The sequence below is a fragment of the Oryzias latipes genome, chromosome 17 (assembly GCF_053564925.1).
Source record: "Oryzias latipes strain Hd-rR chromosome 17, Olatipes_Hd-rR_3.1".
NCBI classification, from domain to species: domain Eukaryota; kingdom Metazoa; phylum Chordata; class Actinopteri; order Beloniformes; family Adrianichthyidae; genus Oryzias; species Oryzias latipes.
The window spans coordinates 36799888-36826958 of NC_136253.1; the positions used below are offsets into that span (position 1 = coordinate 36799888).

General features: G+C 42.4%; 1 protein-coding gene across 9 annotated transcripts in view; it reads left to right on the forward strand.

Annotated features, from left to right (window-relative positions):
* The window catches only part of LOC101173688 (protein tyrosine phosphatase receptor type M), a 301112-nt gene that overhangs the window by 198765 nt on the left and 75276 nt on the right, over positions 1–27071 (forward strand). For 8 of the 9 annotated variants that reach the window (XR_013650742.1, XM_078935433.1, XM_078935434.1 and 5 more), the window contains 5 exons: positions 5001–5037; positions 12916–13013; positions 14803–14919; positions 22429–22583; positions 26311–26446. Coding sequence is in view for 8 of the 9 variants with exons in the window: in XM_078935433.1 (XP_078791559.1) it covers positions 5001–5037; positions 12916–13013; positions 14803–14919; positions 22429–22583; positions 26311–26446 (543 nt within the window). In the remaining variant the exon portion in view is untranslated. The remainder of the gene's footprint in view (positions 1–5000; positions 5038–12915; positions 13014–14802; positions 14920–22428; positions 22584–26310; positions 26447–27071) is intronic. The other variant, XM_078935435.1, reaches the window with a different exon arrangement.

Genomic DNA, 27071 nt, shown 5'->3' on the forward strand with positions numbered 1-27071 from the left:
TGCTAACAACCCAGGAGAGTGTACAGAAAAGATGGAAGGAGTATTTTGAGGAGCTGATGAACGTGGAAAATGACAGGGAAAGAAGGGAGGAAGATGTGGTTGTTGTGGAGCAGGAAGTAGCAGAGATTGGAAAGGATGAGGTTAGGAAGGCTCTGAAAAGGATGAAGAGCGGAAAGGCCGTTGGTCCTGATGACCTACCTGTGGAGGTATGGAAGTGCCTAGGAGAGACAGCAGTGGAATTTCTAACAAGGTTGTTCAATAGGATTCTAGAGAGTGAGAAGATGCCTGAGGAATGGAGGAGAAGCGTTCTGGTCCCGATCTTTAAGAACAAGGGTGACACGCAGAACTGCAGCAACTATAGAGGAATAAAGTTGATGAGCCACACAATGAAGCTGTGGGAAAGAGTAGTGGAAGCCAGGCTTAGGAAGAAGGTGGAGATTTGTGAGCAGCAGTATGGTTTCATGCCCCGTAAGAGCACCACTGATGCCATTTTTGCTTTGAGAATGTTGATGGAAAAGTACAGAGATGGTCAGAAGGAGCTGCATTGTGTGTTCGTAGATTTAGAGAAGGCGTATGACAGGGTGCCGAGGGAGGAGCTGTGGTACTGTATGAGGTCGTCTGGAGTGGCAGAGAAGTATGTCAGAGTAGTTCAGGACATGTATGAGAGAAGTATGACGGTGGTGAGATGTGCTGTAGGTCAGACAGAGGAGTTCAAGGTGGAGGTGGGACTACACCAAGGATCAGCTTTGAGTCCTTTTTTGTTTGCTATGCTGATGGACAGGCTGACAGATGAGGTAAGACAGGAATCTCCCTGGACAATGATGTTTGCGGATGACATTGTAATCTGCAGTGAGAGTAGAGAGCAGGTGGAGGAACAGCTAGAGAGGTGGAGGTTTGCTCTGGAAAGAAGAGGCATGAAGGTCAGTCGTAGTAAGACAGAATACATGTGTCTGAACGAGAGGGATCAAGGTAGAAGCGTTAGGTTACAGGGGGCTGAGGTGAAGAAGGTGCAGGAGTTTAAGTACTTGGGGTCAACAGTTCAGTGTGATGGGGATTGTGGAAAAGAGGTGAAGAGGCGAGTGCAGGCAGGTTGGAGCGGTTGGAGGAAAGTGTCAGGAGTGTTGTGTGACAGAAGAGTGCCAGCAAGACTCAAAGGAAAGGTGTACAAGACAGTGGTGAGACCAGCTCTGCTCTATGGGTTAGAGACGGTAGCAGTGAGACAGAGACAAGAGGCTGAGATGGAGGTAGCAGAGATGAAGATGTTGAGGTTCTCCTTAGGAGTGACCAGGTTAGACAGGATAAGGAACGAGTACATCAGAGGGACGGCTCATGTTGCCTGTGTTAGCGACAAAGTCAGAGAAGCCAGACTGAGATGGTTTGGACATGTTCAGAGGAGGGATAGTGGATATATTGGTAGAAGGATGTTGGAGATGGAGCTGCCTGGCAGGAGGGCAAGAGGACGGCCAAAGAGGAGATACATGGATGTCTTAACAGAGGACATGAAGTTGGCTAATGTTAGGGTAGAAGATGTCCATGATAGAGTGAGGTGGAAAAGGATGATTCGCTGTGGCGACCCCTGATGGGAAAAGCCGAAAGAGAAAGAAGAGATAGAATAACGTTGAGAAGCTGACTGGAGATTGGGTCTGTGCCTGTTTGGTCTCTTAAATTAATCCCAGTCGGAACTAAATTATGTTTGCAATTAGGTTTGTACAGTTTCTGCTTAGGAAAAACTAAGATAACTAAATGCTAGTCCAGATGCCTCATGGAATCCTCCTTGGGGAGGTTTCCCGGGTATAACCTATGACCCTCTGGAGAGATGCTGGCCTGGGACTGCTGGGATTCCTCCAGAGGAGCTGGAGAAAGTGGGCAAGGATAGGGAAGTCTGAGCATCTTTGCTTAGCTTTCTGCCCCCACAACCTGGTCCCAGATGAATGGAGGAAAATGGATGGATGGATGAGTAGATAAATGCAGCATGTTTATTCTGAAAGAAAGTCTTCCAATAGTTATATTAAAAAAAGGTTATCATGTGGATCTGCTAGGACACAGATTTAAAGCTTACTTATTCTGTTGGTCTTCAGGCATACAGAAGATAAGTGTCAAATAACATGAATGATTGTTTGAATGTTTTATGCAGCGACTTTGTTTGTTCTGTTATAAAAAAAAAGCTTAATATTATTGTACTGAAAAAAACAAAAACCCTTGCAGACTTGCCTTTCGCATGTGTTGCTAACTCACTGTGCATACATGTGATATAAAAATCAGAAAAATGAGGCAATCGGCATGCTCCTTGCTGAAAACAGATTTCCTCCCGGCCTCCTAATCTGACTTGATATGCTGTAAATAGCGACTAAACAGCAGGATCTGACCAATCAGCTCACAGCCTCCTACAACAGATGCTTCTGCTACATGTGTAATGGGATGACTCTCTAAGTGGAGACAATTTACACTCAGTCTCCACCCCCCACCCAACCTAATGTGGTAATTTGTAATCTCGTGTTACACCATCCAACATAAATTCCTAATGCAAGGTGTGCCACAGTAAATGGTAGAGGCTTAAATTATTTACCTTTCCCACTCTACAGTTTATGACCTATTATGCTGCAAAAAGGATGACCTGCAGAGAATACCCTGACAACAAAGAGGGTGCCATAGAAAAATGGGAATACTCATATTTGAAAAAGGGGACAGATTGAGAAGGATTTCTGCTGCTCTGCCAAAATCAGTGAAAAGGTACTTAGTAAAATGCAGGCAGATGGGTAATGATGTTTTGCTCTCCAGAAAGCTTTTTAACCTCTTTCTAAAAGCCTTTTCTGCCAATAAATTGGATGTGCATGAGTGGTTCCCATAGTCTTTGTTATTATACTCTATCATACTTGTCTTGTACAAGAAAGCAGAATGGCTGTGGTCCTCTTGACTGCAGCAGTGTTTTTTCTCTCTAAAACATTTAGGATGCTATGCGACCATGTTATGGTCTGTTGTGTGTCTGTACAGTGGAAGCTTGCTGGGACTCTTGGCTGAAAATTTAAATGATGCAGTGCTGAATCTGCAGGTGTTTGCAGCCCTGCTCACTAAACACAATCATTTATTTTTTATCTGCTTGGCTGGTAATGCATTTTTTACAGTTTGTGTTTATCAGGGTAGCTGTAACGGTGCTTGATGTAACAGACAAAAAAAAACAGAACATGTCTTTATCTCTCTCTGGGTTGGGGTTACCCCTAACCCAGTGTTTTTCAACCTTTTTTGAGCCATGGCACACTTTGACCTTGACAAAAATACCGCGGCACAACAGCATCCAAAAATTTAAAAAAAGGAGAAACTCATAGTCTGTATTGATCTACAGTCCCTCCACGATCTCATGTGCATTTTTGTGATAAATGTGGCAGAAAAAGCTGAAAGCTGCAGCTGTTTTTACTAAAAGATAGAATAAAAGTTAAGTTAAAATATTTAAAAACTGTTTGATGTGTGTTCTTTGTGGTTTCAAGACGTTTAACAAGGACGACTCATTGTGCACTGAGACGCTGTCACTTTAACCCAATGCATCATGGGAGATGTAGTGATGGCAGACAGACTCTCTTCTCTGAGCTTCATTGTTTTGTTCTCTTGTTCCACGGTCTGACACCGGATTCTGTGGAAAGCTACACCGCTAAAGACGAGCTTTAGCTGGTATTTCTGTTGGAACTGAGAGACTTTATGAGCAGAATCAGAACAAGGAAGTGAAGAATTTAACCACTTCTGATTGGTCAGACTGATGACATGTGATTAAGCCTTCAAGAATGATTGGTGGAGACAGTTAAAGGGGCGGGACTTTTCAGAAAACAGCTGAAGCTACGGCTAAATCGCGGTACCGTCATTCTTATCAAAGTGTCTTTAATAGAATCAAATAAACACAAATAAAATTATTTTATGATCTTTCATATTCCTAACTACTCACACCCTAACCCAATACTCTTCAGCACCAACAGAAGAGACACTCAGACTAACAAGATGTTTGCTATTTATGGCCACAGTCAGGCTGATGCCCAGAATGTCCCAAATATCCATGTTTAATGTATAAAACAAGGTGTGTTCTTTTTCCTGAGTTTGACCCATGACAGCATATCAGAGCATGAAAGGAAAAACATGTCCACAACTGGAAGAAAACAAACTATCAAAGATGATCTGGTGAAGTTGAGGCATGGACTTAAAATTCTCTTTGTGGAATTGTTTCACCACTTCATCCAATAGGCTTCTCAGACCAGTGATTTGGATGAGTTTTTCAGTCCAGAGTCCATGACAGCACCTTAAGACGATGTCACTGGAATAAATGAGAACCTTACTAACATCACAGATGGTTGTTATGCCTTTTTATGTCAGGGGACCTAGAGGAGCAATGTTTTCCCTCACCCAGAGACTGTCACCATGCAAAATAGCAAATTTATTTACAAATGGATAAACAACAATAACTTAAAAGGTGAAGCAAAAGGGTTTCAGGGTTAACCAAGGCCAAGATAACAAGGAAAACCACACCTAAGTGAAATCCTACCTGTGAATATAAGAAAAGGGAAATCAATGAGAAAACCTCCCTAGACTAACATAAACAGGAGAAAACATATGTGAAAGAAAATGGCAGTTCAGCCCTGCAGCTTCACTTAAACATAACTTCAAACAAAAGACTACACAGAGTGGGCCTGACGACAAAGAACTACAAAGTGCAACACAAAATACAGATGGCGAAGAGTGCCAAGCTGCAGTGGAGACAGGTTGCAGCAAAGCTGCCCTCTCGCAGGCTGGAGGTTCACACGGGGCTCTTAAAGGCTGCTCCATCAGCTTGGGTTCAATGGGGAGCCAACACCACACTTGAAAACTATTGGAGACGGACACAAAAAGATCCACAAAAACAATGAAGTCTCCCTCTGATACAGAAAATAAATGCACAAAACACAGAATAAAAAGACAAAGACTAACGGCCACGGTAACATGGTGTTCAAGGAAACTAACCCCCTTGTTTTCTCTCTTTTTAGGGCTACCACAGGCCAAATCACTACATTGCCACTCAGGGTAAGAAGCCCCCCCCCCCCACACACACACACACTAAAAATGGCACACCCTTTATACTGAAATTTGTTGGAGGGGGCAGTTATGGCTGTCTGTCTATCAATCCTCTGAGGCGCTGATGCGCAGCATCCCCCTCGCTGTTTGCAACTGCTGTTACAAACCACAATGCTCTTTGATGCTCAGTCAGGTGTGTGTGTTTGGGGGGTGATGCCCTTCTCCAAACACATTTTCATACCCCCCTTTCATAGATGCTTCCTCTTTGTGCTTCCTTTACTCTGTGAAGGATGTGGAGCGATTACTCTGGATGGCGGGGATGATGCTGAATTAATAAATGGATTATCTGGCATGTAATGCCACATGTCGTTACTGTTAATCTGGCCACCAGATTAGTAATGTGACAAACTCTTAGGTGAAAGATCTAACTGGCTGTTAATTTTTGTGAATTTTGCACAAAGCACCCACAAATGCTGGAAATTGAAAAAAACAAAACACAAAGATGCCCAGTCTGCTTTTTGTTGCTATGTGAGTTCCATAAAAACCTGTTCATTAGAGTACTGCCTCTCTTCCTGAGCATCTCAATTCGTTTTCTTTTCAGGTATCAGAATCAGAATCACAATCAGAATAGGTTTTATTGCCAGGTCCAGTAGAGCGCACTTTACAAAACGAGAAATTTGTCTTGGGGTATGGTACAATTAAAATAAGTTAAAAAATTAAATTAACACAACAACACACTATATACAGTTGAGTAAGGTGGGAGCACAGGTGGGCTGGGATGGTCTGTAAGTAGCAGCGATAGTCCTTTGGTGGTGGTGGGGGGGGGGGGGGGTCAGCTGGGGGGAGTTGGGGTACTGTTCAGCAGGCTGACTGCAGTGGGGAAGAAGCTGTTCTTGTGGCGCGAGGTCCTGGTCCTGATGGACCGGAGCCTCTTGCCAGAAGGGAGGGGCCGAAAGAGATTATGTCCTGGATGGGTCGGGGTCGGCTACAATCCTGGCTGCCCGTCTCCGGGTCCTGGAGATGTGCAGCTCCTGGAGAGACGGGAGGTGGCAGCCGATCACCTTCTCCGCTGAGTGGACGAGGCGCTGCAGCTTGGCCTTGTCTCTGGCCGTGGCCGCAGCGAACCAGACTGTGATGGAGGACGTGAGGGTGGATTCGATGATGGCGGTGTAAAAGTCTACCAGCATCTTTTCAGGGAGGTGAAACTTCTTCAGCTGCCTCAGGAAGTACATCCTCTGCTGGACCTTCTTAGTGATGGAGCTGATGTTCTGCTCCCACTTGAGGTCCTGGCTGATGATGGTTCCCAGGAAGCAGAAGGACTCCACAGAGGTCACCGGGGAGTCACAGAGGATGACAGGGGGGAGGGGGGATGGCTAGAGATGGCTTTCCAATCAGGCAGCAGGGCTGCTCCTGTGTGTTTACTGAAAGTATGCCCCCTCAAATATTGCTGCATGTTACACATACTGTAGTTGTGATACGCCTGTCCTGGTGGTCCCTCTTTCAAGTGATGCTTTAAAAAGCTTCACAATTATTTCTATTGGATTTTTATCTCCTTTTCTCTTTTAAATTGTCCTGCCCAGCCAGGTGCTAAACAAACAGATCCGAGCTGAGGCCCTCTAGTGGTGGACAGATGTTACTGTTACAATAGGGGTTGTGTGTAGCTTCAAACACATGAGGTATATATTTGTATAAACCCTTTTTGTATTTGTGGCTGAACTTTATTTATATTATATTTCTGAGCGTTTCTTATGGACCAGAAGGGGGGAGATGGGGCAGAAGGCTACAAGAAAGGAAAAAGACTTTGGAGGGTGATTTAAAAACAAACACATAAAGTGTGTCTGTGTGTGTGTGTGGGGGGGGGGGGCAGGATTACAAACAAAAAGAAGCAACACGCTGCTGGAGATTTAGCATTATAACCTTCACAGGTTTATCAAAAGGGTGGGGCCTGTCCTCAGACACTCCCATCCACACACTCAAGTATTACAAACATTTTTGCTGCAAAAACGCATATTGACACATACACAAAACAAACGCAGTCCTAATTACACACACGTGTACAAGCAAACACGTCAACTTATATCATTGCTGCACACATGGAAATATCCTGTTTGTGCAAAGGTGAGCAGGCTCAGGTGTTGGTTTGATTACTACTGGGGTTGATAATGTTATGGAATGTAAAAACCAAAGAAGGGGAGCCCCCAGTCACCCCCAAACCAAGCCCTCAGTAGGGGTCAGTCAGGGCCGAGCTAACACCTGAGCTGAGAAGTAGACTTCGGGGGTCTGCTGACTGGACACCTGGAAACCTGCTACCCAAACTTGAGACAGAGGGACCACTGCAGGAGGCCCTGGTGTCAAAAAGCTGCCGGGGCCACCCTGCCTTTTAGCTCTGGGGGCTCCCAGGCACAAGAGAATAGAGAGCACAAGCCCCATCCAAGCCTGACAACAGTTTCCCTGGTGTTTCCGGGGTTCAGTCCAATACCCTACCCACCTTACAGTCTCTGTATTGGATGATTGACTTCTGTAATTGTTAAACACTCACAAATAGACCAACATTCAAAGGAGTTTCTGTCCAAGTTAAGCTAGTCAGTGATCTCGTTGAGCTTACATAATGATTCTTTGTTTTTCATTGCTGGTGCAATAACAATTCCCAATACAGAAAGAAATCCAATACTTACAAGGGATGGCGTGTGCATGTGTGTGCACACAGAATGATCTGTATTCATAATTCAACATCAGCTCTGGCAGACTGACAGGAAGAACGGCTGTGCTGACATGAAGCAAAGAGCAGCCAGAGATGATAGGAAAGGCAGACACAGACCTGACTCAAACTGAATACCTTAGCAGCTGAAAAGAGCACCTGAGCACTGGTGCACTGGCTGAAAATGAAATGGTGGTCTTTTTTCTTCCTCAGCAAAGTTTTTTAGACTGAGTGACACTTTTACTAAACCAGCTCAGAAAGTCGTGCAGGCTCTCAATGACACTAGATGTGTTCAAATATATTTATCATAAATTGGTGGTGAAGGGAATTCATGTGTGCTTAATGTGACAGAAAGCTGGGGCGACTCGGCCCCAATTTCTCGTGTTGTAAACTACAGCCATTCTCGTTAGTTGTGGAATTATTGATGAATCCCTTTACTCTGGCAGGGTGACAGCAGCAGGTAGAACAGCTGTCACTCCATAAAAGCATTACTGCCCAAACTCTGCTCCTCATTATCTTGGTCATTCTTCCATCCAGTGGGGTTTTGCTGCTGTAGTAAAGTTGTCTGTCAGAAACTCCTTACCTGCAGCTCGCCTTATGAGCACAAAGAACACACGCCACCATGTCTGGCTGTAATTCAGTCTCTGTCCGGAGGACACATTTACACGGCCATGCTGCCAACAGCACTGATGAGTACTTGCCTCCTACTCGACGCTTCGTGTCCTACTCTAGACCCTCCAACCCTGGCCCCTCTGAGTACCAAATGTTACCAGGAGTGCCATAGTATAGTATTGTGTATTCGGGTTAACACCTTTGTGTGTGTGCATCATTGAATGCGTGTGTAAGTGTTTGTTTATGTGAGTGTGTGCACAGGTGTCTGTGTGTTAAATGCATGTGTGTGTTATGCACCATATGTTTGCGGTTTTTTGAATGCGTTTATGCAAATGTGTGTTTTTGTGTATGTGCATGTGTTTCTGAGCGAATGCACATGAGTGTGTGTATATGTTTGTGCATATAGGTGTGCTGATGTGACTGTGTTTGTATGTGCGTGTGTTTCTCTTCATGTTTATGTGTGTATTTTTACCTATAAGTGTGTGCATACTGTCCATGTGTTGTGTGTTCTTGGCTGGGTGTGTGTGGTTGTAGGTGTTGATCAGGAGTTGGGGGATTTCTGCAGCTGTCACAGCTGTCACCATCCCTGCTTCAGAGGAGCGGCCTGCTCCCTGAACACAGGAGCTCTAGCTGTCTGACAGCTGGAAGTAAAGCTCCTGCTGGTGCTCCTCTCTTCTGAAGTGCCTCTTCCAAACTTCTCCAACCTCACACTGTCCTTCAGTGCTCTCATCCTATGCTCCTCTAAACAACCTTGCTTTGAGACCTGTTTCTTTCTTCAGCTTGTTTTCAGGAGACACATTTAGTAATGTACGTAGTTTTTTGGGTGGAATAGAAATGACAGGGAAGGTGAAATCCACCAATTTGTCAAAGTTATACTGTATTTCACATCTTTTAGACACAACAAGATAACTTTATGGAATCTTTCTCTGTTGAAATTCTGTCAATGAGTGTAAAAAACTCTGGGCTAATGCCAATCAGTGGCTCGGGGTCTTATTCCCTGGTTTGACTGTAATTGAGATCTTGGCCACGCTCAGATGTGAGGCTCCCGTTAGTCTCCTTGGATTCATATTTTGGTTAATACATTACTAATAAACTGTGAGCGTACAGGTCAACACTCAGGATCATAAAAGGACATATTACTGTCTCACAGTGATCAACTTAATTTTATTGAATATTCATTCTCTGTCAAATGTTTGCAGCTGCTTAGGGACCACTGCTCTAAACAGAGAAGTTTTGTTTGCTAACATATTGGCATTGGCTAGAGCCAGGGGTCAAAACTCCTCAGACCATGGCTAAAGGAAAATCTGGCAGAAGACACTTAGGTCTGCAACAGTAGGCATCCCAGGCCCCAAAAGAACATTAACCCCCCTAATCCTTGTTTTGGTGTGCCATGTATGCTGGTACAGCTGGAAACGTGTAGTGGTTGCACTAACCACAACAATGAAAATAGACAAAGGAGGCCCTCACTATGATGAACCACGCACACAGCTGGCACCATCTTGCCCTAGATCCAATATGTCCAGATTTGTCATTTACTGGAATAGTTGTCACAGGTTTCAGTACTGCTTGTTTGGGAGCTTATTATCACCTTTAGACAAGTTGTTTCCTGTCATCTTGGTGTACTGCATGTTACGATTGACCTAAGAAAACTAGCACACAGGTTTCCTAGAAGTAATAAGGTTAGCATTACTTCTAGGTTAGGAGCCCCTCCACCGAAAGGTTTCAGCCTCTTGTAAACAATTCAATTCAATTCAATTCAATTCAATTCAATTCAATTCAATTCAATTTTATTTGTATAGCCCAAAATCACAACAACAGTTGTCTCGATGGGCTTCGAAGTAAAACATGAACTCAAAAGGATCACGAATACAAAGAGTTCAATAGAAAAATACTAAAATGAACTAACAAACTGACTAAGCTATACTGGCATCCCTGCCCTTAGACCCCCCCTTCGCGGTAAGGAAAAACTCCTAAAAAAAACGGATTCCGGAAAAAACGAAGAACACCTTTAGATTCTTCTCAGTCATTTTCTCATTGATTGATTTATTGTTGGTTATTTACTAAATGTATACCATCCGAAATATCGGGGAAAACTTTTTTTTCCCGCTTCATTATGTTGGATTTTTGGCTTTAAAAACATTTGCTGACTTTTATTTAGGGCATTTTTTAATGTCCTTGTTCTATCATCTTTGGTTGAACTTGACCTCAATTTTTATTTTTACAAAAACAAAAAACCGTCTTTCTCCCAGGATTGATTTAACACTGTTTGATGCTCATCATTATTTGGACTGTTCTTTTCTAAAAACTTTGCAGTAAAAAAATAAAATTACAATTAGATATAATCTGAACTCTAAAAACACCAAAAAGATTACTTGGTTTGAGTCTGGATATTTCTGGTAGTCTAACAACATGTAATAGACATTTTGGGTAAACAGAAGTGAAATTTGTATAAGTTAAAAGCTAAAAATTTGATAAAGAAAGAGTAGCTGCAAAGTAAGGTTGTTGTGAGAAATCAACCTTGAAGTCGTTACATGGCTCTAAAGCCGTGGAGCAATCGGTAATCCATTGGACTTGTAAGCTGCTTGTACCAGAGTTGATCTCAGTCTGGTTGTATTAGGAAGGGCATCTGGTTAACCCATCTTTTATACCCTTTGAATCCACAGTCATACTCACTTCCTTCTGCCTTCAAGTACCCAACTCAATTCTCCACCTTCACGTGCTTATAGAAGAATAAAACTGCTGCTTGGCACGTGTCTCACATTCAAAGATTTAGCATAAAATGCCAAGTGTTATTGTGTTACTGAAGTCCTACTCACCACCTGTTCTGCTTTGCAGTCTCCCTGAACAATGTGTAGCCTTCCTCAGGGAGAAATGTAGGAGGTAGCAGAGTGGGAGGTTCAGGTTGGGGAGTCATCAAAGAGATTGGATTAGAGTTGAATATTTCTGCAGTTTGAACAGAAGAACGGAGAAATTCCAAATCCCCGACTTGATCCAAAAGTCAGGAATGTCACTGCAACATGTCATCCAACAACTTTGAAGCACTTTTTTATTTAACTCTGTTGGCTGTAATATTTTCATTTTGAAACATTTACCTAATATTTAATCCACAATTGTTAGCAGCTTAATAATTTGCTGGCACCTATTCTTTAAAACAACAACAGAATCGACCTATCCAGGCTGAACCCCGCCTTTTCCCAGCAATAGCTGGAGAGGCTCCAGCAACCCCTTGACCCCGAAAGGGATAAATCGCATTCTAAAGATGGATAGTTGGAAATGCATAGTACTTTTAGCCAATTGTGAATCCTTAAAAAAAATGCTTTTTCTCATATCCATTTTCATCAACATTTTTCTTATAGGTGTTAGAGCGAAATATTTTTTATATTTATTTACTATCTAAACGACAGGGAAACTTTGGTTTCAGCCTGTCTCCTTGAGTGTCTGCATAAATTATGTCTCCAGTTAATTTGGACCAGTGGAGAACAATGTAGAGATTTGCATTGCCTAATTAATTTGTCGGAAGTAATTTTTTCAACATGATCCTTAATTAAAACTAACCAGATGAATAATTAATGTCTACCCACAATTATTGCTCAATGAGTTTTGAATATTTGATGCACGGAATAGTTCACTTCAACTCAAAAGTTAAGTTGTATTGATAGTTCTTTTTACACTTTGACCCATAAACACATCTGTATACAAAGGGAAATACTTTCTATTGTTTCTTTCATCAATGATTTCTTGTTTGCCTCTGAAAATTTCTTGAAACTTAATTTCTGTTAAGTAAGCACATGCCTTGAGACTGTTTAACATGAAGGAAAAGGGTTTACATTTGAAGTTCATAGATGCATGAATGCTTTACCTTAAAATTGAAAATATTGTAGCTTCCAGTTGTTAAATCATTGGTAACATAGCTCTTATTTTGCATAATTTTAGGAGCTCTGTATGAACAAATAGATTTTCTGGGTTCTAAATCCATCATTGAAAAAGTTACAAGTCACATTCAATATTCTTTCAAATGAGCTGATTGTTGTTTTTGATAGTTTAAAAAAAAAAGTGTTGTTTAAATATTTCTAACAAGTGTTCCATCACCACTGTTAGTTTATTTCATTTTTTTGCTTGATTTGGAAAACTTTTCAAAATGATTAATTTCTGGGCTGCACCCCTTCCCCTACAATCCATTTGGAATGATAAGATTTCAGAGTTTATTTGCTTTTTGGTAGCGTTTTTTTGTCTGTAGTCTGTAGAGTCCGAGTTTGCAGGAATGGTCATTTATCAGGTCAGAAAGAGGAGCTGCTTGACACAGCTTACATCAGTCTGTGATGTAGCAGAAGAGAATAACCATAGTAACCAGATAGCATCAATTCCAGAAGCACTCTGTAGAAAAGTAAATTTTGAAAGCGACTATTTACTTTACCATTCATCTTGTCCATCCAGATCTTTTAGATGGGGGACTGTAGCTGTTTGAAGAATGTTTGCTGTAAACAAAAAGCTTGCTTTTAAGGAATTGATCTGATTCACCAAATCTTCAACTATATAAAAAGTGGTCAAACTAAATTCCTTCTTTTTCTGTTTCTAAGGGCCCATGCAGGAGACGGTCTCTGATTTTTGGAGGATGGTCTGGCAAGAGAACACTGCAGCCATCGTCATGGTGACCAACCTGGTGGAAGTGGGCAGGGTGGATATAAATTAGAGTCCCTTGATGATCTTACATGACCTCACTGACAGCTTGAGCGTATCTCTTGGGCATGTAGAATTTATGTAGTATAGCCTTTAAATGGTGCTCAGATATTTCTGTGTGACAGTTCAGTGTGTGAACTCTATCCCTAACCCCGTGAGCTTTTTTCTTAAAATAATAAGAAAATTGCAAATAAAATCACTGATGCCTTCATTACTATTAAAGTTTCCCTGAAATTTACTGCTGTTTCATCTGATTGGCTGCATAACTTAAGAGTAGAACGTGGATCTTAGCGCTATCTTTGTACTATAAAGTTAATGAACAGTACTAAATATTCAAACTTAAGGGGAACCTTGACTTCAATATGACTTTTGTTTTTTAGTCATACTTTGTTCTACTGAGGTTCTTCAGGTTAGGTTAAAAACAGAGAAAGAGGAAGGCTAAGCATTCTGTGAGGTTCAATGCGTGGACTTCTAGATTTTCTATCAAATTCAAAGCATTTTCTTTAAAAGTCCTTTGAATGCATGCACACCTGGATATTGCTGATGTGCATTTTTGCTTACATGCACCAGAGCTCATAATGATTTATGAGGCCATCTCTAGACACCTCATTAAGCTTTTCTTCTACAGTAGCTGATCACACCCCAGCTCATACCTGCTTTTATCCATAGTGGCTCCGTAGACCCCAACCCGCACACCTTCTGTTATGTGATCCTTGTCCAATCAGGGACTGACCAATAGTTGGTCTGAGCAATGGCAGCTCCACAGTGAGCACCATCAAATCTCTCCACAACATCACAGTGGGCCATCTGCTTTGTGCAAATGGAGATAAACTCTGGGAAATCCTGGCAGACACACACAGTCAAGCACAAACAGCCTCTGTCCACTGCTTCTGCACACCAAAGCGGCACTCTGCGTACTTCGATGTATAAGAAATGTAGTAATGGAATTTAGACGATGTTTTGTACCAAAAGCTGTGTTCACAACATCAAACTTTTGAAAGTGTGCCCATGGAAAGGTACCTATGGTTCTGTTCTGGCATATTTTAGTCTAAAGGGTAATTCCCTTCCAGCAAGGCCCCTGACTTATAATTGATCTAATAATTTAATAGCTTTTGCTTAATTCAATCTAGTAGGAAGAGCACTGTGGATTTCTGATTGTCATCAGGGATTGTTCATCAGGGGTGCACGAGAGAGGAGCCTATAAGTCTCCCTTTGTCTGTGTCAATCCAAAAATCAAAATCTCATTTAATGTTTAATCAGCACAGAGAAGTTAGAATCAGAATTTGTATGTACTTGTGAGTAATGTTACATTTATTCCTCATCAAAAATTGTAATTCTCTGATCTTCCTCTGATCTTAATCTCTATTACCACCATTATCCTCCCACGAGTAACCGTTTAATTGAAGAGAGTCCATAATACATTATGTCCAGAGGGGATTTTAAGATCTCTGTTGGGAAATCAGTTTCAAATGACTGAGAGATTTTTGTGTTCATATTATTATTGGATTTATTGAGTTGTTAAATTATTTTTTCTGTCTTTGTTTTTCTTATTTTATTTTTCCATGTTGGGTTTGGAAAGGTTAAACAGCAAAATCTAATTCCTTCTTGTCTTTTGTTCTGCCATGTCCCCTAATTTCCATCTTGCAAGGATTTTTTTGCATTGATGTGAGAATGGGAAAGCAGTTAAAAGTCTTTGTAGGAGTAGAAAAGACACGTCAGCAAAACCAGAAATCTAGGCTGTGAAACGTTGAGGTTTAACTTGGAGATTGATAATTATCCTCTCTTAGGTGAAGTGCTGCAAGTATTGGCCTGATGACACAGAGATTTACAGAGACATCAAGGTGACACTGATAGAGACCGAGCTGCTGTCAGAATATGTCATCCGAACTTTTGCTGTGGAAAAGGTACACTTTTTAACCTTTATATTTATTTAAAAAACAACATTTTATGCTGAGCTTTTACTATGTCATTTAAATGTCACTTTGTTTATATGTGTTGCTGTTAGGAAGCTGCTCTGAGGTATGGTGTATCTAGAAAAAATATTTTATTGCACTACACTTGTTCCGTGCTACATTGCAGTACACAATTCACAGCTTTACTGTTTTGTTTAATGCAGATTGTTTTAGTGCAATCTTTTTTTTCAAATGCCATACTGTGTTCTGATTGGCCGTTGACCTTGTTAATCAATCTCTACCACATCTTGTCTCTTGTATTGAATGTGTTCAGTTTGCCAGAGTGTTATAAATCTTTAATTGTGATCAAATCTTTTTTTTTTCATTCTATAATCCTGGACCTATTTTTCTATGAAGCTTTTAACATTCGGGTTTAAACAAGATAGAAATGTTAAAAAAATGTGCATGTCTGTCTGAGGAAAGTGTATAAAGTGTGTAGTGAGGAGTTTTACTCCCTTAAAACATCTGTAATCCTACTTTGCGGAGTTCACCTGTCGTGTGTTAGAACGTATACCCCGCGATAAATAAGCAACCAATGTATTTTAAACTCTTTTATCTTTGCAGAGTTACAGACAGCTTTGGTGATGGTGGGTTAGATGGACCCTTACTCTAACCCTATGATTATGAATCTATCAGTAAAAGAATTAGTAAAGTTATATATTCTTCAAGAGTCTTTCATGATATATAGTACAAACTAACATAATCTAAAATATTTGGTGTATAAAAAATATATTACCCCATGGTCTGGGCGAATACTCAATTCTGATTGGCTGCTGGGTGTCATGATTCTTCAGGCTAAGCGAACCCAGATGCTGGAACCCAGAGTAAAGACAGGTCAGTGGCAGGTGAGTAATCGTTTATTGATTCTCCGTGTGAGGCTGAGGTTTGGTCCCGGCGAGGTCCGAATGTGAAAATGGCTTGTGTTGTGGCGTGGCTGGAGGTGTTAACGCGGTCAGCGTACGGCGAGGAGTCTTCCGGTTCACTGGAACGGCTTAACTGATGACCCAGACTGGTGTCACTCGTAACGTGGCTTCCTGAGGCAGGAGAATAGGAATTAGGTTGGGTACGTGAGCAAAACAAGATAGAGCATAGCAAGACCAGGCGAGTCACCGTAAGGGTTAACGATCTGGCGTCGGCTTGAGGCGCTGGAGCTCCTTAAGAGCAGAAGTGATGATGAGGAGAGTGACAGCAGCTGGTGGCAATCAGGAGAAGAGTGAAACAGTGCTGGAGGGGGAGGAGTCTGCCAGAGGCACCATGACAGTACCCCCCCCTCAACGACCGCCTCCAGGCGGGCCAGGGCGCCGATCCGGGTGGGCACGATAGAAATCCCTGATGAGGGAAGGGTCCAGGATAAGGGAGCGAGAGATCCAGGAACGTTCCTCCGGACCGTAACCCTCCCAATCCACCAGGAATTGGTGGCCACGACCCCGGCGACGGACGTCCAGGATGCGGCTGACGGTGTAGGCAGGAGCATTGTCAACGAGCCGGGCGGGTGGAGGGGATGCGGAAGGGGGGCAAAGCGCGCTGTCCTGAACAGGTTTGACCTGGGAAATATGGAAGGACGGGTGGATCTTGAGAGCAGCGGGCAGCCGGAGGCGGACACAGGAGGGATTGATGACCTTCTCAATAGTGTAAGGACCGATGTAACGGGGAGCAAGCTTACGTGACGTGGCGTGGATGGGTATGTTACGTGAGGACAACCAAACCCGTTGACCAGGCAGGTATGTGGGCCCCACCACCCTGTGGCGGTTAGCAGAACGGCAGTTGCTCTCCTTGGTGCGGAGGAGAGCAGCCCTGGTTTGGTGCCAGATGTCTTGGCACCGCCGAAGATGGTCCTGAACCGAGGGCACTGCCAAGTCCAGCTCCTGCGAGGGAAACAGTGGTGGTGGGTACCCGAGGGCGGCCTCAAACGGGGACAATCCTGTGGCAGAGGACGGGTGAGAGTTATGTGCGTATTCGGCCCATACCAGATATTTCGACCAGTCCATGGAATTCTGAGCGGCCAGACAGCGAAGGGAGGTTTCCAGCTCCTGATTAGCTCTCTCAGCCTGCCCATTTGATTGGGGATGGTATCCGGAGGTGAGGCTAACAGAGGCGCCCAGCGCCGAGCAGAACGCTTTCCATACTTGTGAAACGAACTGGGGACCCCGATCTGAGACGATATCAGTGGGGATGCCATGGTGTCGGAAAACTTGCTGGACCAGAATTTCAGCTGTCTCTGTGGCTGTGGGCAACTGAGGAAGTGGAATAAAGTGAACAAACTTGGAGAAACGGTCAATGACAGTGAAGATTACTGAGTTGCCTTGGGAGGGGGGAAGACCGGTAACAAAATCCACAGCTATGTGTGACCATGGTCGACTGGGAGTAGGCAATGGGTGCAGTAGTCCAGATGGTGGATTATTAGAGGATTTGGAGCGTGCACACGTGGGACAGGCGGCAACGTACTCCCTGACATCCTTACCCATAGAAGGCCAGAAAAACCGTCTGCGGAGGAGGTTGAGGGTTCTGGCGACACCCCCATGGCAGGCGATGCGGGACGAGTGAGCCCAGGTAATTGTGTCCGATCTGAGGGATTGAGGAACATAGAGCGTACCGTTAGGAGGATTGGGGTGGTCCGGTTCCTCACCTTGGGCCTGAAGAACTTTGGTTTCAATGTCCCAAGTGAGACTTCCAATGATGTAGGATTGCGGGATGATGTTGGCGGGGGTGCTGTCCAGTTCATCCGAGGAGCAATATTTCCGGGAGAGGGCATCCGGCTTGACATTACGACTGCCTGGTCTGTAGGTGATAGAGAAATTGAAGCGATCAAAAAACAGGCACCAGCGGGCTTGGCGGGAGTTTAGTCTTTTTGCCGAGCGTAAGTACGAGAGGTTTTTGTGGTCCGTCCATACGATGAATGGTTGGACCGCTCCCTCCAGCCAATGACGCCACTCCTCTAAAGCCAGTTTAATTGCGAGAAGTTCCCGATTCCCAACATCATAGTTCCGCTCCGCGGGGGAGAGTTTCTTAGAGAAGAAGGCACAAGGTTTTAATTTGCCGGACTTCTCTTCTCGTTGGGATAGAACAGCTCCTACCCCAGAGTCAGAAGCGTCTACCTCGACGATGAATTGTCTGGTAGGATCGGGTTGGATAAGGATGGGGGCTGAAACGAAGAGTCCTTTAAGAGTGTCGAAAGCCTTTTGGGCTGCTTGGTTCCACTGGAAAGGTCTGCTGGTGGATGTGAGTTGTGTGAGGGGCGCGGCGATAGCACTGTAGTTCCTGATGAATCGTCGGTAGAAGTTAGCAAACCCGAGAAACTGCTGCAACTTTTTACGAGATGTAGGGGGATCCCACTGGGAGACAGCTTCAATTTTGGCAGGATCAGGCCGGATACTGCCTGCCTCAAAAATGTAACCCAGGAATGGGATGACGGAGGAGTGAAACTGACATTTCTCTGCCTTCACAAATAGGTAATTTTCAGACAACCTCTGGAGCACGAGCCGAACCTGATTCATGTGTTGAGTGGGATCTTTGGAGTAAATTAGAATATCATCGAGATATACAAAGACAAATCTATTTATGAAATCTCTGAGAACGTCGTTCACCAACCGCTGAAAAACTGCAGGAGCATTGGTCAGGCCGAAGGGCATGACCAAATACTCGTAATGCCCTAAGGGTGTGTTAAAGGCAGTTTTCCATTCATCTCCCTCCTTGACCCGAACGAGGTGGTAGGCATTACGGAGGTCAAGTTTGGAAAATATACGAGCTTCCTGTATGGAATCAAAGACTGAGCTAATAAGAGGGAGAGAATATTTGTCCTTAATAGTGATTTGGTTCAGCTCGCGGTAGTCAATACAAGGCCTGAGGGTCTTGTCCTTCTTCTCTACGAAGAAGAACCCTGCACCAACGGGAGATGACGATGGACGGATGTGTCCCGAGGAAAGTGCCTCATGGATGTACTTCTCCATAGCTGCTTTCTCAGGACCAGAAAGATTAAATAATCTCCCCTTGGGAAGAGTGGCTCCATCTAGCAAATTTATGGCGCAATCGTATGGTCTGTGGGGTGGTAGAGAACTGGCTTTGGATTTACTGAACACGGCTCTTAAGTCATGATAACAGTCAGGTACGTTAGAGAGATCAATCTCCTCTGGACTAGGAGGAGAGGGGGCTGAAATAGAAGGAACAGCAGACCGAAGACAGTTAGCTAGACAAAACTCACTCCAATTAGAGATGCGGTGATGAACCCAATCACACTGTGGATTATGACGTTGAAGCCACGAGTAACCTAGCACGACGGGATTCTGAGGGGTGTGGGTGACGAAAAACTGGGTAAACTCCCTATGATTTCCAGAGGTGATAAGCAGTACAGGCTTAGTGTGGTGAGTAATTAAGGAGAGATGTTGTCCTCCTAAGCCGGCAGCTTTAATAGGGGTTTCGAGTCTTTCAGTGGGTAACGAGAGACGTGAAACCAAACTATGGTCGATTAGGCTGTGTTCAGCCCCAGAATCAATTAAAGCATGAAGGTCGGTGATCTTAGACGAATGGCAGAGCTTGACAGGAACAATAAGAAAGTCTTTATGTGTAGTAATGGATACACCCCCCCGCGGCCTGTCTTCTAGCGGGGGGTTCTGGAGTTTAAACGAGCAGTGCACTGGTTTACTTGGTGTCCCTGCTGTCCGCAGTAGAAACAGGCCCCCTCATCTCGCCGTCTTTGTCGTTCTTCTGCAGACAGCTTAGAATGGCCGATTTGCATGGGCTCTTCAGAAGCACTATGAAGTGTGGCAGATGGGGGGGTTAGCGGAGAGTGGTGAGTCATACCTGGGCTTTTACGAGGTTGAGTGGGCCTTTCATGTTGTCTTTCTCGTAAACGGGTGTCAGAACGGAGAGCCGCGGTGACGAGCTCCTCGAAAGAGTGAGTTTCGGGCTGCGTACATAGGTGATCTTTGATGGATTCATTCAACGATTGGTAGAATACTCCCCGTAACGCTGGATCTGACCATCCTGCTTCTACAGCCAGGATCCTGAAATCGATAACATGGTCACTAACCGATCGATTTCGCTGCTTCAGGGCTAAAAGCCTGCGGGTGGCCTCCTCTTGTTTTTTAGGTTGATCGAATACCAGTCGGAACTCCCTGATGAAATGGTCGAAAGATAGGTGGGTGATAGGATTTACAGCCAGAAATGCTTGAGCCCATTGTAGAGCTTTATTGCGTAGGGAGTTTATAATTAATGTAATTTTACTATGATCTGACTGATAGTACCTCGGGGCTTGCTGGAACAGTAGGTGGCACTGTAGGAGGAAACCGCCGCATGCTTCGACATTACCCAGGAACGGCTCAGGTTGTAGGCGGAAGTTTTCCGGGGTCATAGCGGAAGCGGAAGTGGAAGCGTTGCTGGCAGCCGGGAGCGTAGCTGTGGGTGAAGGTGTAGACATTTGACCAGTTAGATCCGTTAAAGTTTGTGTCAAACCGTCTAGACGTCGAAACAGCTCTTGTTGGGCGGATGCAATTTGGGACAACGCGTCGGCTTGATGACCCAGAGCGATGCCTTGCAGATTCACGGCGACACGGAGTCCTTCTGGGTCAGCTGGGTCCGGAGTCTGGCCAGATCGTTCTGTCATGATTCTTCAGGCTAAGCGAACCCAGATGCTGGAACCCAGAGTAAAGACAGGTCAGTGGCAGGTGAGTAATCGTTTATTGATTCTCCGTGTGAGGCTGAGGTTTGGTCCCGGCGAGGTCCGAATGTGAAAATGGCTTGTGTTGTGGCGTGGCTGGAGGTGTTAACGCGGTCAGCGTACGGCGAGGAGTCTTCCGGTTCACTGGAACGGCTTAACTGATGACCCAGACTGGTGTCACTCGTAACGTGGCTTCCTGAGGCAGGAGAATAGGAATTAGGTTGGGTACGTGAGCAAAACAAGATAGAGCATAGCAAGACCAGGCGAGTCACCGTAAGGGTTAACGATCTGGCGTCGGCTTGAGGCGCTGGAGCTCCTTAAGAGCAGAAGTGATGATGAGGAGAGTGACAGCAGCTGGTGGCAATCAGGAGAAGAGTGAAACAGTGCTGGAGGGGGAGGAGTCTGCCAGAGGCACCATGACACTGGGTGAGCATTAAAAAGTGATAACGCACACTTAAAAAAGTATTTCCGGTCACATAGCTTAAAGGTTTTACATCACTGCTCCGGCTTCTTTAAAACAAACTTTAGCTTCAAAAACAAGCAGAAAGAGGTGAACTTTCTCTCTGAACCGATGCTTTATTTAACACATTGTGATCATCAGCATAAATATCGCTTTCCTTTGCCACTGCAATCGAGGTCAGCAGCACTACATAATAAATAGTCTGCTTTTTGTAAAAAAGAAAAAACCTAAATTGATCAAATAAAAACAATAAAGTAATAGAAGATTATTGAATATTAATTTCTTTGGTAAGCGACCATGGTATAAGTGGGATAATGGCTTTTGAAGAGTGTATCGCGTCGGACTGTTAAGGTCACAACGACGTGCATTGATTTCTGACAATGCACACTTCCTCTGCTATTAACTCTTACACAATTATAATAATTTTGTTATACTAAAGTGTGTGAATCAATCACTTACTGTGGAGGAGGACTTCACAGAGGATTTCTCCAACTGTAATTTGGGTAATGGTCATTGAACATTTGGAATCTAAATGAAAGTTGGAGTGTTATAATCAGGGCTGTAACGATTCATTTTAACAATGGTCGGATTCCTATCATAATTTGCGGTTGATGATGAGACTAACAGTTGATGTTTGATCATTTTCAATGATTCAGTTGGATTTGATTCTCTGATTTATCTTTAGGCAAAACTATAACCAGCGGGACTCAGAGAGAATTACAGAGTTGAATCCAAAGTTTTTCCACACATTGTACTGGAATGATGTGCTGATCAGTGTTTGCTGAATCACATGTGTGTTGTCTGCTGGTATTGGTCGGTTTTACCTTATAGTAAAATATATTTTCCATGGTATTTGGTATGGTATTAGTACTTTCCAAGATCGATAAAATGCATTTATTTCATTTTGAAATGATTTTTTTAATGGTACAGGTCGCAATTACCAACTTGCCTTAGACTGATCTGGTTGGATTGTAGGAATAGAATTTGATTCATCAATTAATGGTTACACTCCTAGTTGCAGTAGTACACAATCTATATTTCATTTCTAAAACTAGCCAGAAGGAAAATAAATAAATAAATAAACATCCAAATTGACTGGATAAAGAAATGAGAACATAATGTAAAGTATTTTATCCTGGACTAAAAATGTGACAGAGGAATGCTTACGCAATCATGTCACAGTTACCTAGATCATCATATTTGTAGTAAAATAAAGAAAATTCTGTTCTTTTGGGCTTAGACTCAGTGTTTGTATTCAGCTCTGTGTTTATTTTAGACGCCTGTCATCTAACCATGTTCTTTCTCCCTGTTGTTTTGTGCTGTGTGCATTTAAAATGTTGTTGCTCAGAGAGGAGCTCATGAGATCCGGGAGATCCGACAGTTTCATTTTACGGGTTGGCCAGACCATGGCGTGCCCTATCATGCCACAGGCCTCCTGGGTTTCATTAGGAGAGTCAAGTCCAAGACACTGACCAACGCCGGACCCATGGTGGTTCATTGCAGGTTGGTTTACACTGGAAATAATCTTTTTGAAAATTGTTAAAACTCTGTTGGTACCTCCTTTTGGATTTCAAATTAAATTGTGTGCTGTTTGTTTCAGAAATACTTTCTAAAATCATATCATGACAGTATAATTAAATAAGCAAACTGTATCATTACCACTTTTTTGTTTACTACTCATTGTAAAAGTGTTAGATATTTCAGTGCTTATAATCTTTGTTTTATGTAGTGTTTGTTAATATATAGTGTCTCTGTTTTAACGTGATTACCTGCTGTTTTAGATCACTTTGAGTCTGTCACTTCCTCTCAAATTTCTGAGTTAGTTCAGCACCTGAGGCCTTCCTCCTGCCCAGGTGACTGTGTTCCCCCCAGATTCCTGATGGAGGTCTTTGATGCCATAAGCCCCTGGATAGTTGGTCTCATCGGCCCTTCTCCTTTCTCGGGGTGTATGCCAGCTGCTTTCAAATGTCCTGTTGTAAAACCACTTTTAAAAAGGGTGTCTTAGATCCTAATGTTCTTTTAAACTTTAGGTCAATTTCCAAGTTGTCTTTTCTTTTCAAAGTTTTAGAGAAGACTAATTGAAGATTTATTTTCAATTACAAGACCATCTAGAGCAGGGGTGGCCAACCCTGATCCTCAAGAGCCTCAACCCTGCCCATTTTCCAGCTCTCCCTGGACTGCTTGATGCTGATAACCTAAATCAGGTGTGTTCAGTCAATCAGGATGTGAAATCACTTAAATCAGCTAATCAACAGCAAGCAGTCCAGGGAGAGCTTGAAAACAGGCAGGTGAGGCTATTGAGGACCAGGGTTGGCCACCCCTGATCTAGAGTGTCGTGTTTGATAAATATGTTTAAATTCTTGTCTTGGAGAAGTTTCAGTTGGGTTTGAAATCCAGTCTCTCCGCACAAACCGTTCTCCTCAGGGTGTCCAATGACCTGCTTTGAGCTGTTGATTCGAGGTCTTCCAACACAGTAGATCAATGTTTTATTTTCCCGACTGTTTGGTGTGAGGGGCACAGCGCACAGTTGGTCTAAGTCTTATTTATGTGGCAGGAGTTTCTCTGTCTTACTTGGACAGTTTTCTTCTTCAGAGGCTCCACTCGGACATGGTGTACCCCAGGGCTCAGCTTCAGGCCCGCTTTTATTATCGCTTTACCTGCTGCCACTACGGTACAGTTTTTAGGAAATATAATTTGTCGTTTCACTGCTACGTAGATGGCATCACGACCTACCTGTCCATTGAACTCTGGTGGAGCTGAGTGTCTCCACAACCTTCAGACATCAAATCTTGGATGGACCTGAACTCCCTCTGTCTGAATGAAAACAAAAGGGAAATTTTTGTTTTTGGAAAAACTGACATTCTGACAGGTTGCTGCAGTGCTGTTGGCCCCTGGACCCTTCAAATGCTCATTTCATTAGGAATTTGATTTATTGATTTATTTCAAGCATTGTAGTCAAAGCAATAAAGAATTCAAACATATTTGTCAAACTCATTACAGAAATGATGAAATGCATAGATTAAAAAGACAGAAAATAAAACAAAAATGTCACTTAAATCATATATGCTTAATTAAATACAGTGATCATTAACTAAAGTATAAGTAGAGTTTGATTTATTGCTTGAAAAGGAGTGGGAAGAAGCCAGTTTATGTAATCCCCCACCCCCCACCCCTACTGAGTTCCTTCATTTGATAGTTTTACATTGTTTTAAATCCGGTTCTGATCAGATAGATTCCACTGCCTAGGAATGATTGATGATCTTCAGAAAACATTCATTCATGATTTCAGTAAACAGTAATAGTAACCATTATGTAATAATCATTGATTATCATTAGAACACATGATCACATTAAACCAGTAATTATTGCTACACATTGCAGATAAAGTAAACAAAATCAATAGTTATTGATTGTAATTTAAACATGTCAGTAATCATTATTGCACATTACTATGTAAAACTCAGTGGTTTTAATTAAAATAGCTTTGATTATTTCACCACCATCAAGTTCACACATGGATTTGGAATTATTCAACCACCTGTTTATCCTTAAATCCTCTTATCTTCATATCCTGAAATAAGAGTTTCTTTATACATTTTCTTGAATATTTGAATATCTGAACATTGTTTGAGCTCATTACTGAACCCGTTCCAGAGTTTAGAGCCACACAAAGACACACAGAAACTTTTCTTAGTGGTTCTGATCAGTTTGATCTTGAAGTTCCTACATCCCCTCAGTCTGTAGCCTCCTTCAATTTCTAAGAAGTGTTTCTGGATATTGAATGGTAACGATTTCCAACTGGCTCTGTATAAAAGTTGCGCAGTGTAAAAATCCACAAGGTCATGCAGTTTTAAAAGTCTAGACTGATAAAATAGATTGTTTGTATGATCAAGGAATCTTGGGGTAAACCTTCACAGGCATTTTTTTCTAATTTGTCCTGTCCAACAGCTGAGCAAGGAGATCAGAGCTGAAGGCTCCTTGTGTTGGACAGATTTTACCATTATAAAATCTTCTTCTTCCACTTTCGGCTTCTCCCATCAGGGGTCGCCACAGCGAACAAGTCGCATGGTAAATTTGGCAATGTTTTACGCCGGATGCCCTTCCTGACGCAACCTTCTCTAACCGGGCTTGGAACCGGCAGAGGTAGAGAAGGGAACAGGGAGCAGCCTGGAGTCGAACCCGGATTTCACGGACGGAAGGCGCCGCAAACCAGCACGAGCTAAACTGGCTCCCTTTTACCATTATAAAATATTATAATATAATATAATAATTATGGGTCTTCAGACAGAGTATATTTATATAAACCCCTTTTGTATTTGAGGCTAAGGTTTTTTTTAAAGAATTATATTCAAATGCATGCCTTGTTTGAGTTGACAGAAAAAGAAAAGAGATGGGATATTAGAGATGGGAGATGGGGGGGGTGGCAGTTGATACTGATACAATACAGACTCATAACATACAAGTGTCAAAAGTAAATTACATGACTTAGTTCTCACATACACACCAACAATTCACCCTGTCGAATGCTTTTTCAACATCTAGTGAGATTATGGCTGCTTCCTGTTTTTTAATAGAGGTAAAGTCTCTTAGATTAATAAGTCTTCGAGTATTGTTTGTGGAGTGTTTTCCTTCAATAAATCCAGTTTGATCAGGGTGAATTATCTAGTGATCCTAAAATAACTTTGAAGATTCAGCAATTTTTTGAAAACCCATCTTAAATAACTAATTCGACACAAAAATAGTTTTTAAGCGGAATATTTAAAAATGTGAAGAACATATCAGACAAAACTGTTGTCTTGTTTTAAAAAAACTAAACAATTATATATATATATAATTGTCTCAATATATATATATATATATATATATATATGTATATATATATATATATATGTATATATATATATATATATATGTTATGTTTCAAAAACACAAATGAGTTGTAAACATCAATGTTTTGTGGCATTTATAGCTGTAAGACAACATAAATGATTATTTTTTATTGCAAAGTGTTTTCTGTAGATATTATGATTTTGCCATAAGAACTATTTAAGTCAGCATCCCTTTTTTACTCATTGTTACAGTAATCATATTTTTATCAAGCAGGAAGAGAATTAATTGAAAAGACAGATATGTTGGACTTTACATATGATTAAATCTATACCAAACATATCAATTGCAACTGTAGTATGTTTTTTCTAATGCAAATAAACATGCATGTGTCTGTCCACAGTGCCGGGGCCGGACGGACAGGCTGCTTCATCGTCATTGACATCATGCTGGACATGGCAGAAAGAGAAGGTGTTGTAGACATTTACAACTGTGTGAGGGAACTGCGCTCTCGGAGAGTCAACATGGTCCAGACTGAGGTAAGGTGAAACTGTTCTCATGTTGATCTCAGCATCTCTGGGTCTGGTTGCCAAGATTCATAGGAAAATGTAGAGTTGTGTAATATAGCATCCACCTATGCCAGGGCCTGACCATCATTCTCCATAATTCTCATAAATCCATAATTCTCAATATGAGCCCCGGTTTACCGTAGTAAATTTAGCTGGAACAGTGATCATTAAAATTATACATCCATGTCTATTAAACATACGTTTTTATTCCTTGTTTTGAGCTGTCAGGAAAATACATTTTCTAGAAAATCTGTAATTTTGGTTTTAGATTACCATATACTTCACAAACTTCAAAGCTTAATTGAATTAAATATAGCAGCTGTGATGTGTCCAAACTAAACTAGATAAGCCTTTCCTCAACATTGTTGACCAATTCCATTGGTTGGGAGGTAGTAGTGCGTAGGAAATGTTTGCGGATGTTTTTTTTGTGAATATCTATATTCTATTTATTGCTACAGATATTTTCAAATTGGCTTTGTGCTTTGGAGATTCAAATACATTGTTTTTATTTTATAATTTTCTGATCAAGAACTATAAATTTAACCGTTAATTGAACAATTCTTTTTAACAAATATGGAAGTATTGTACTGCTTAT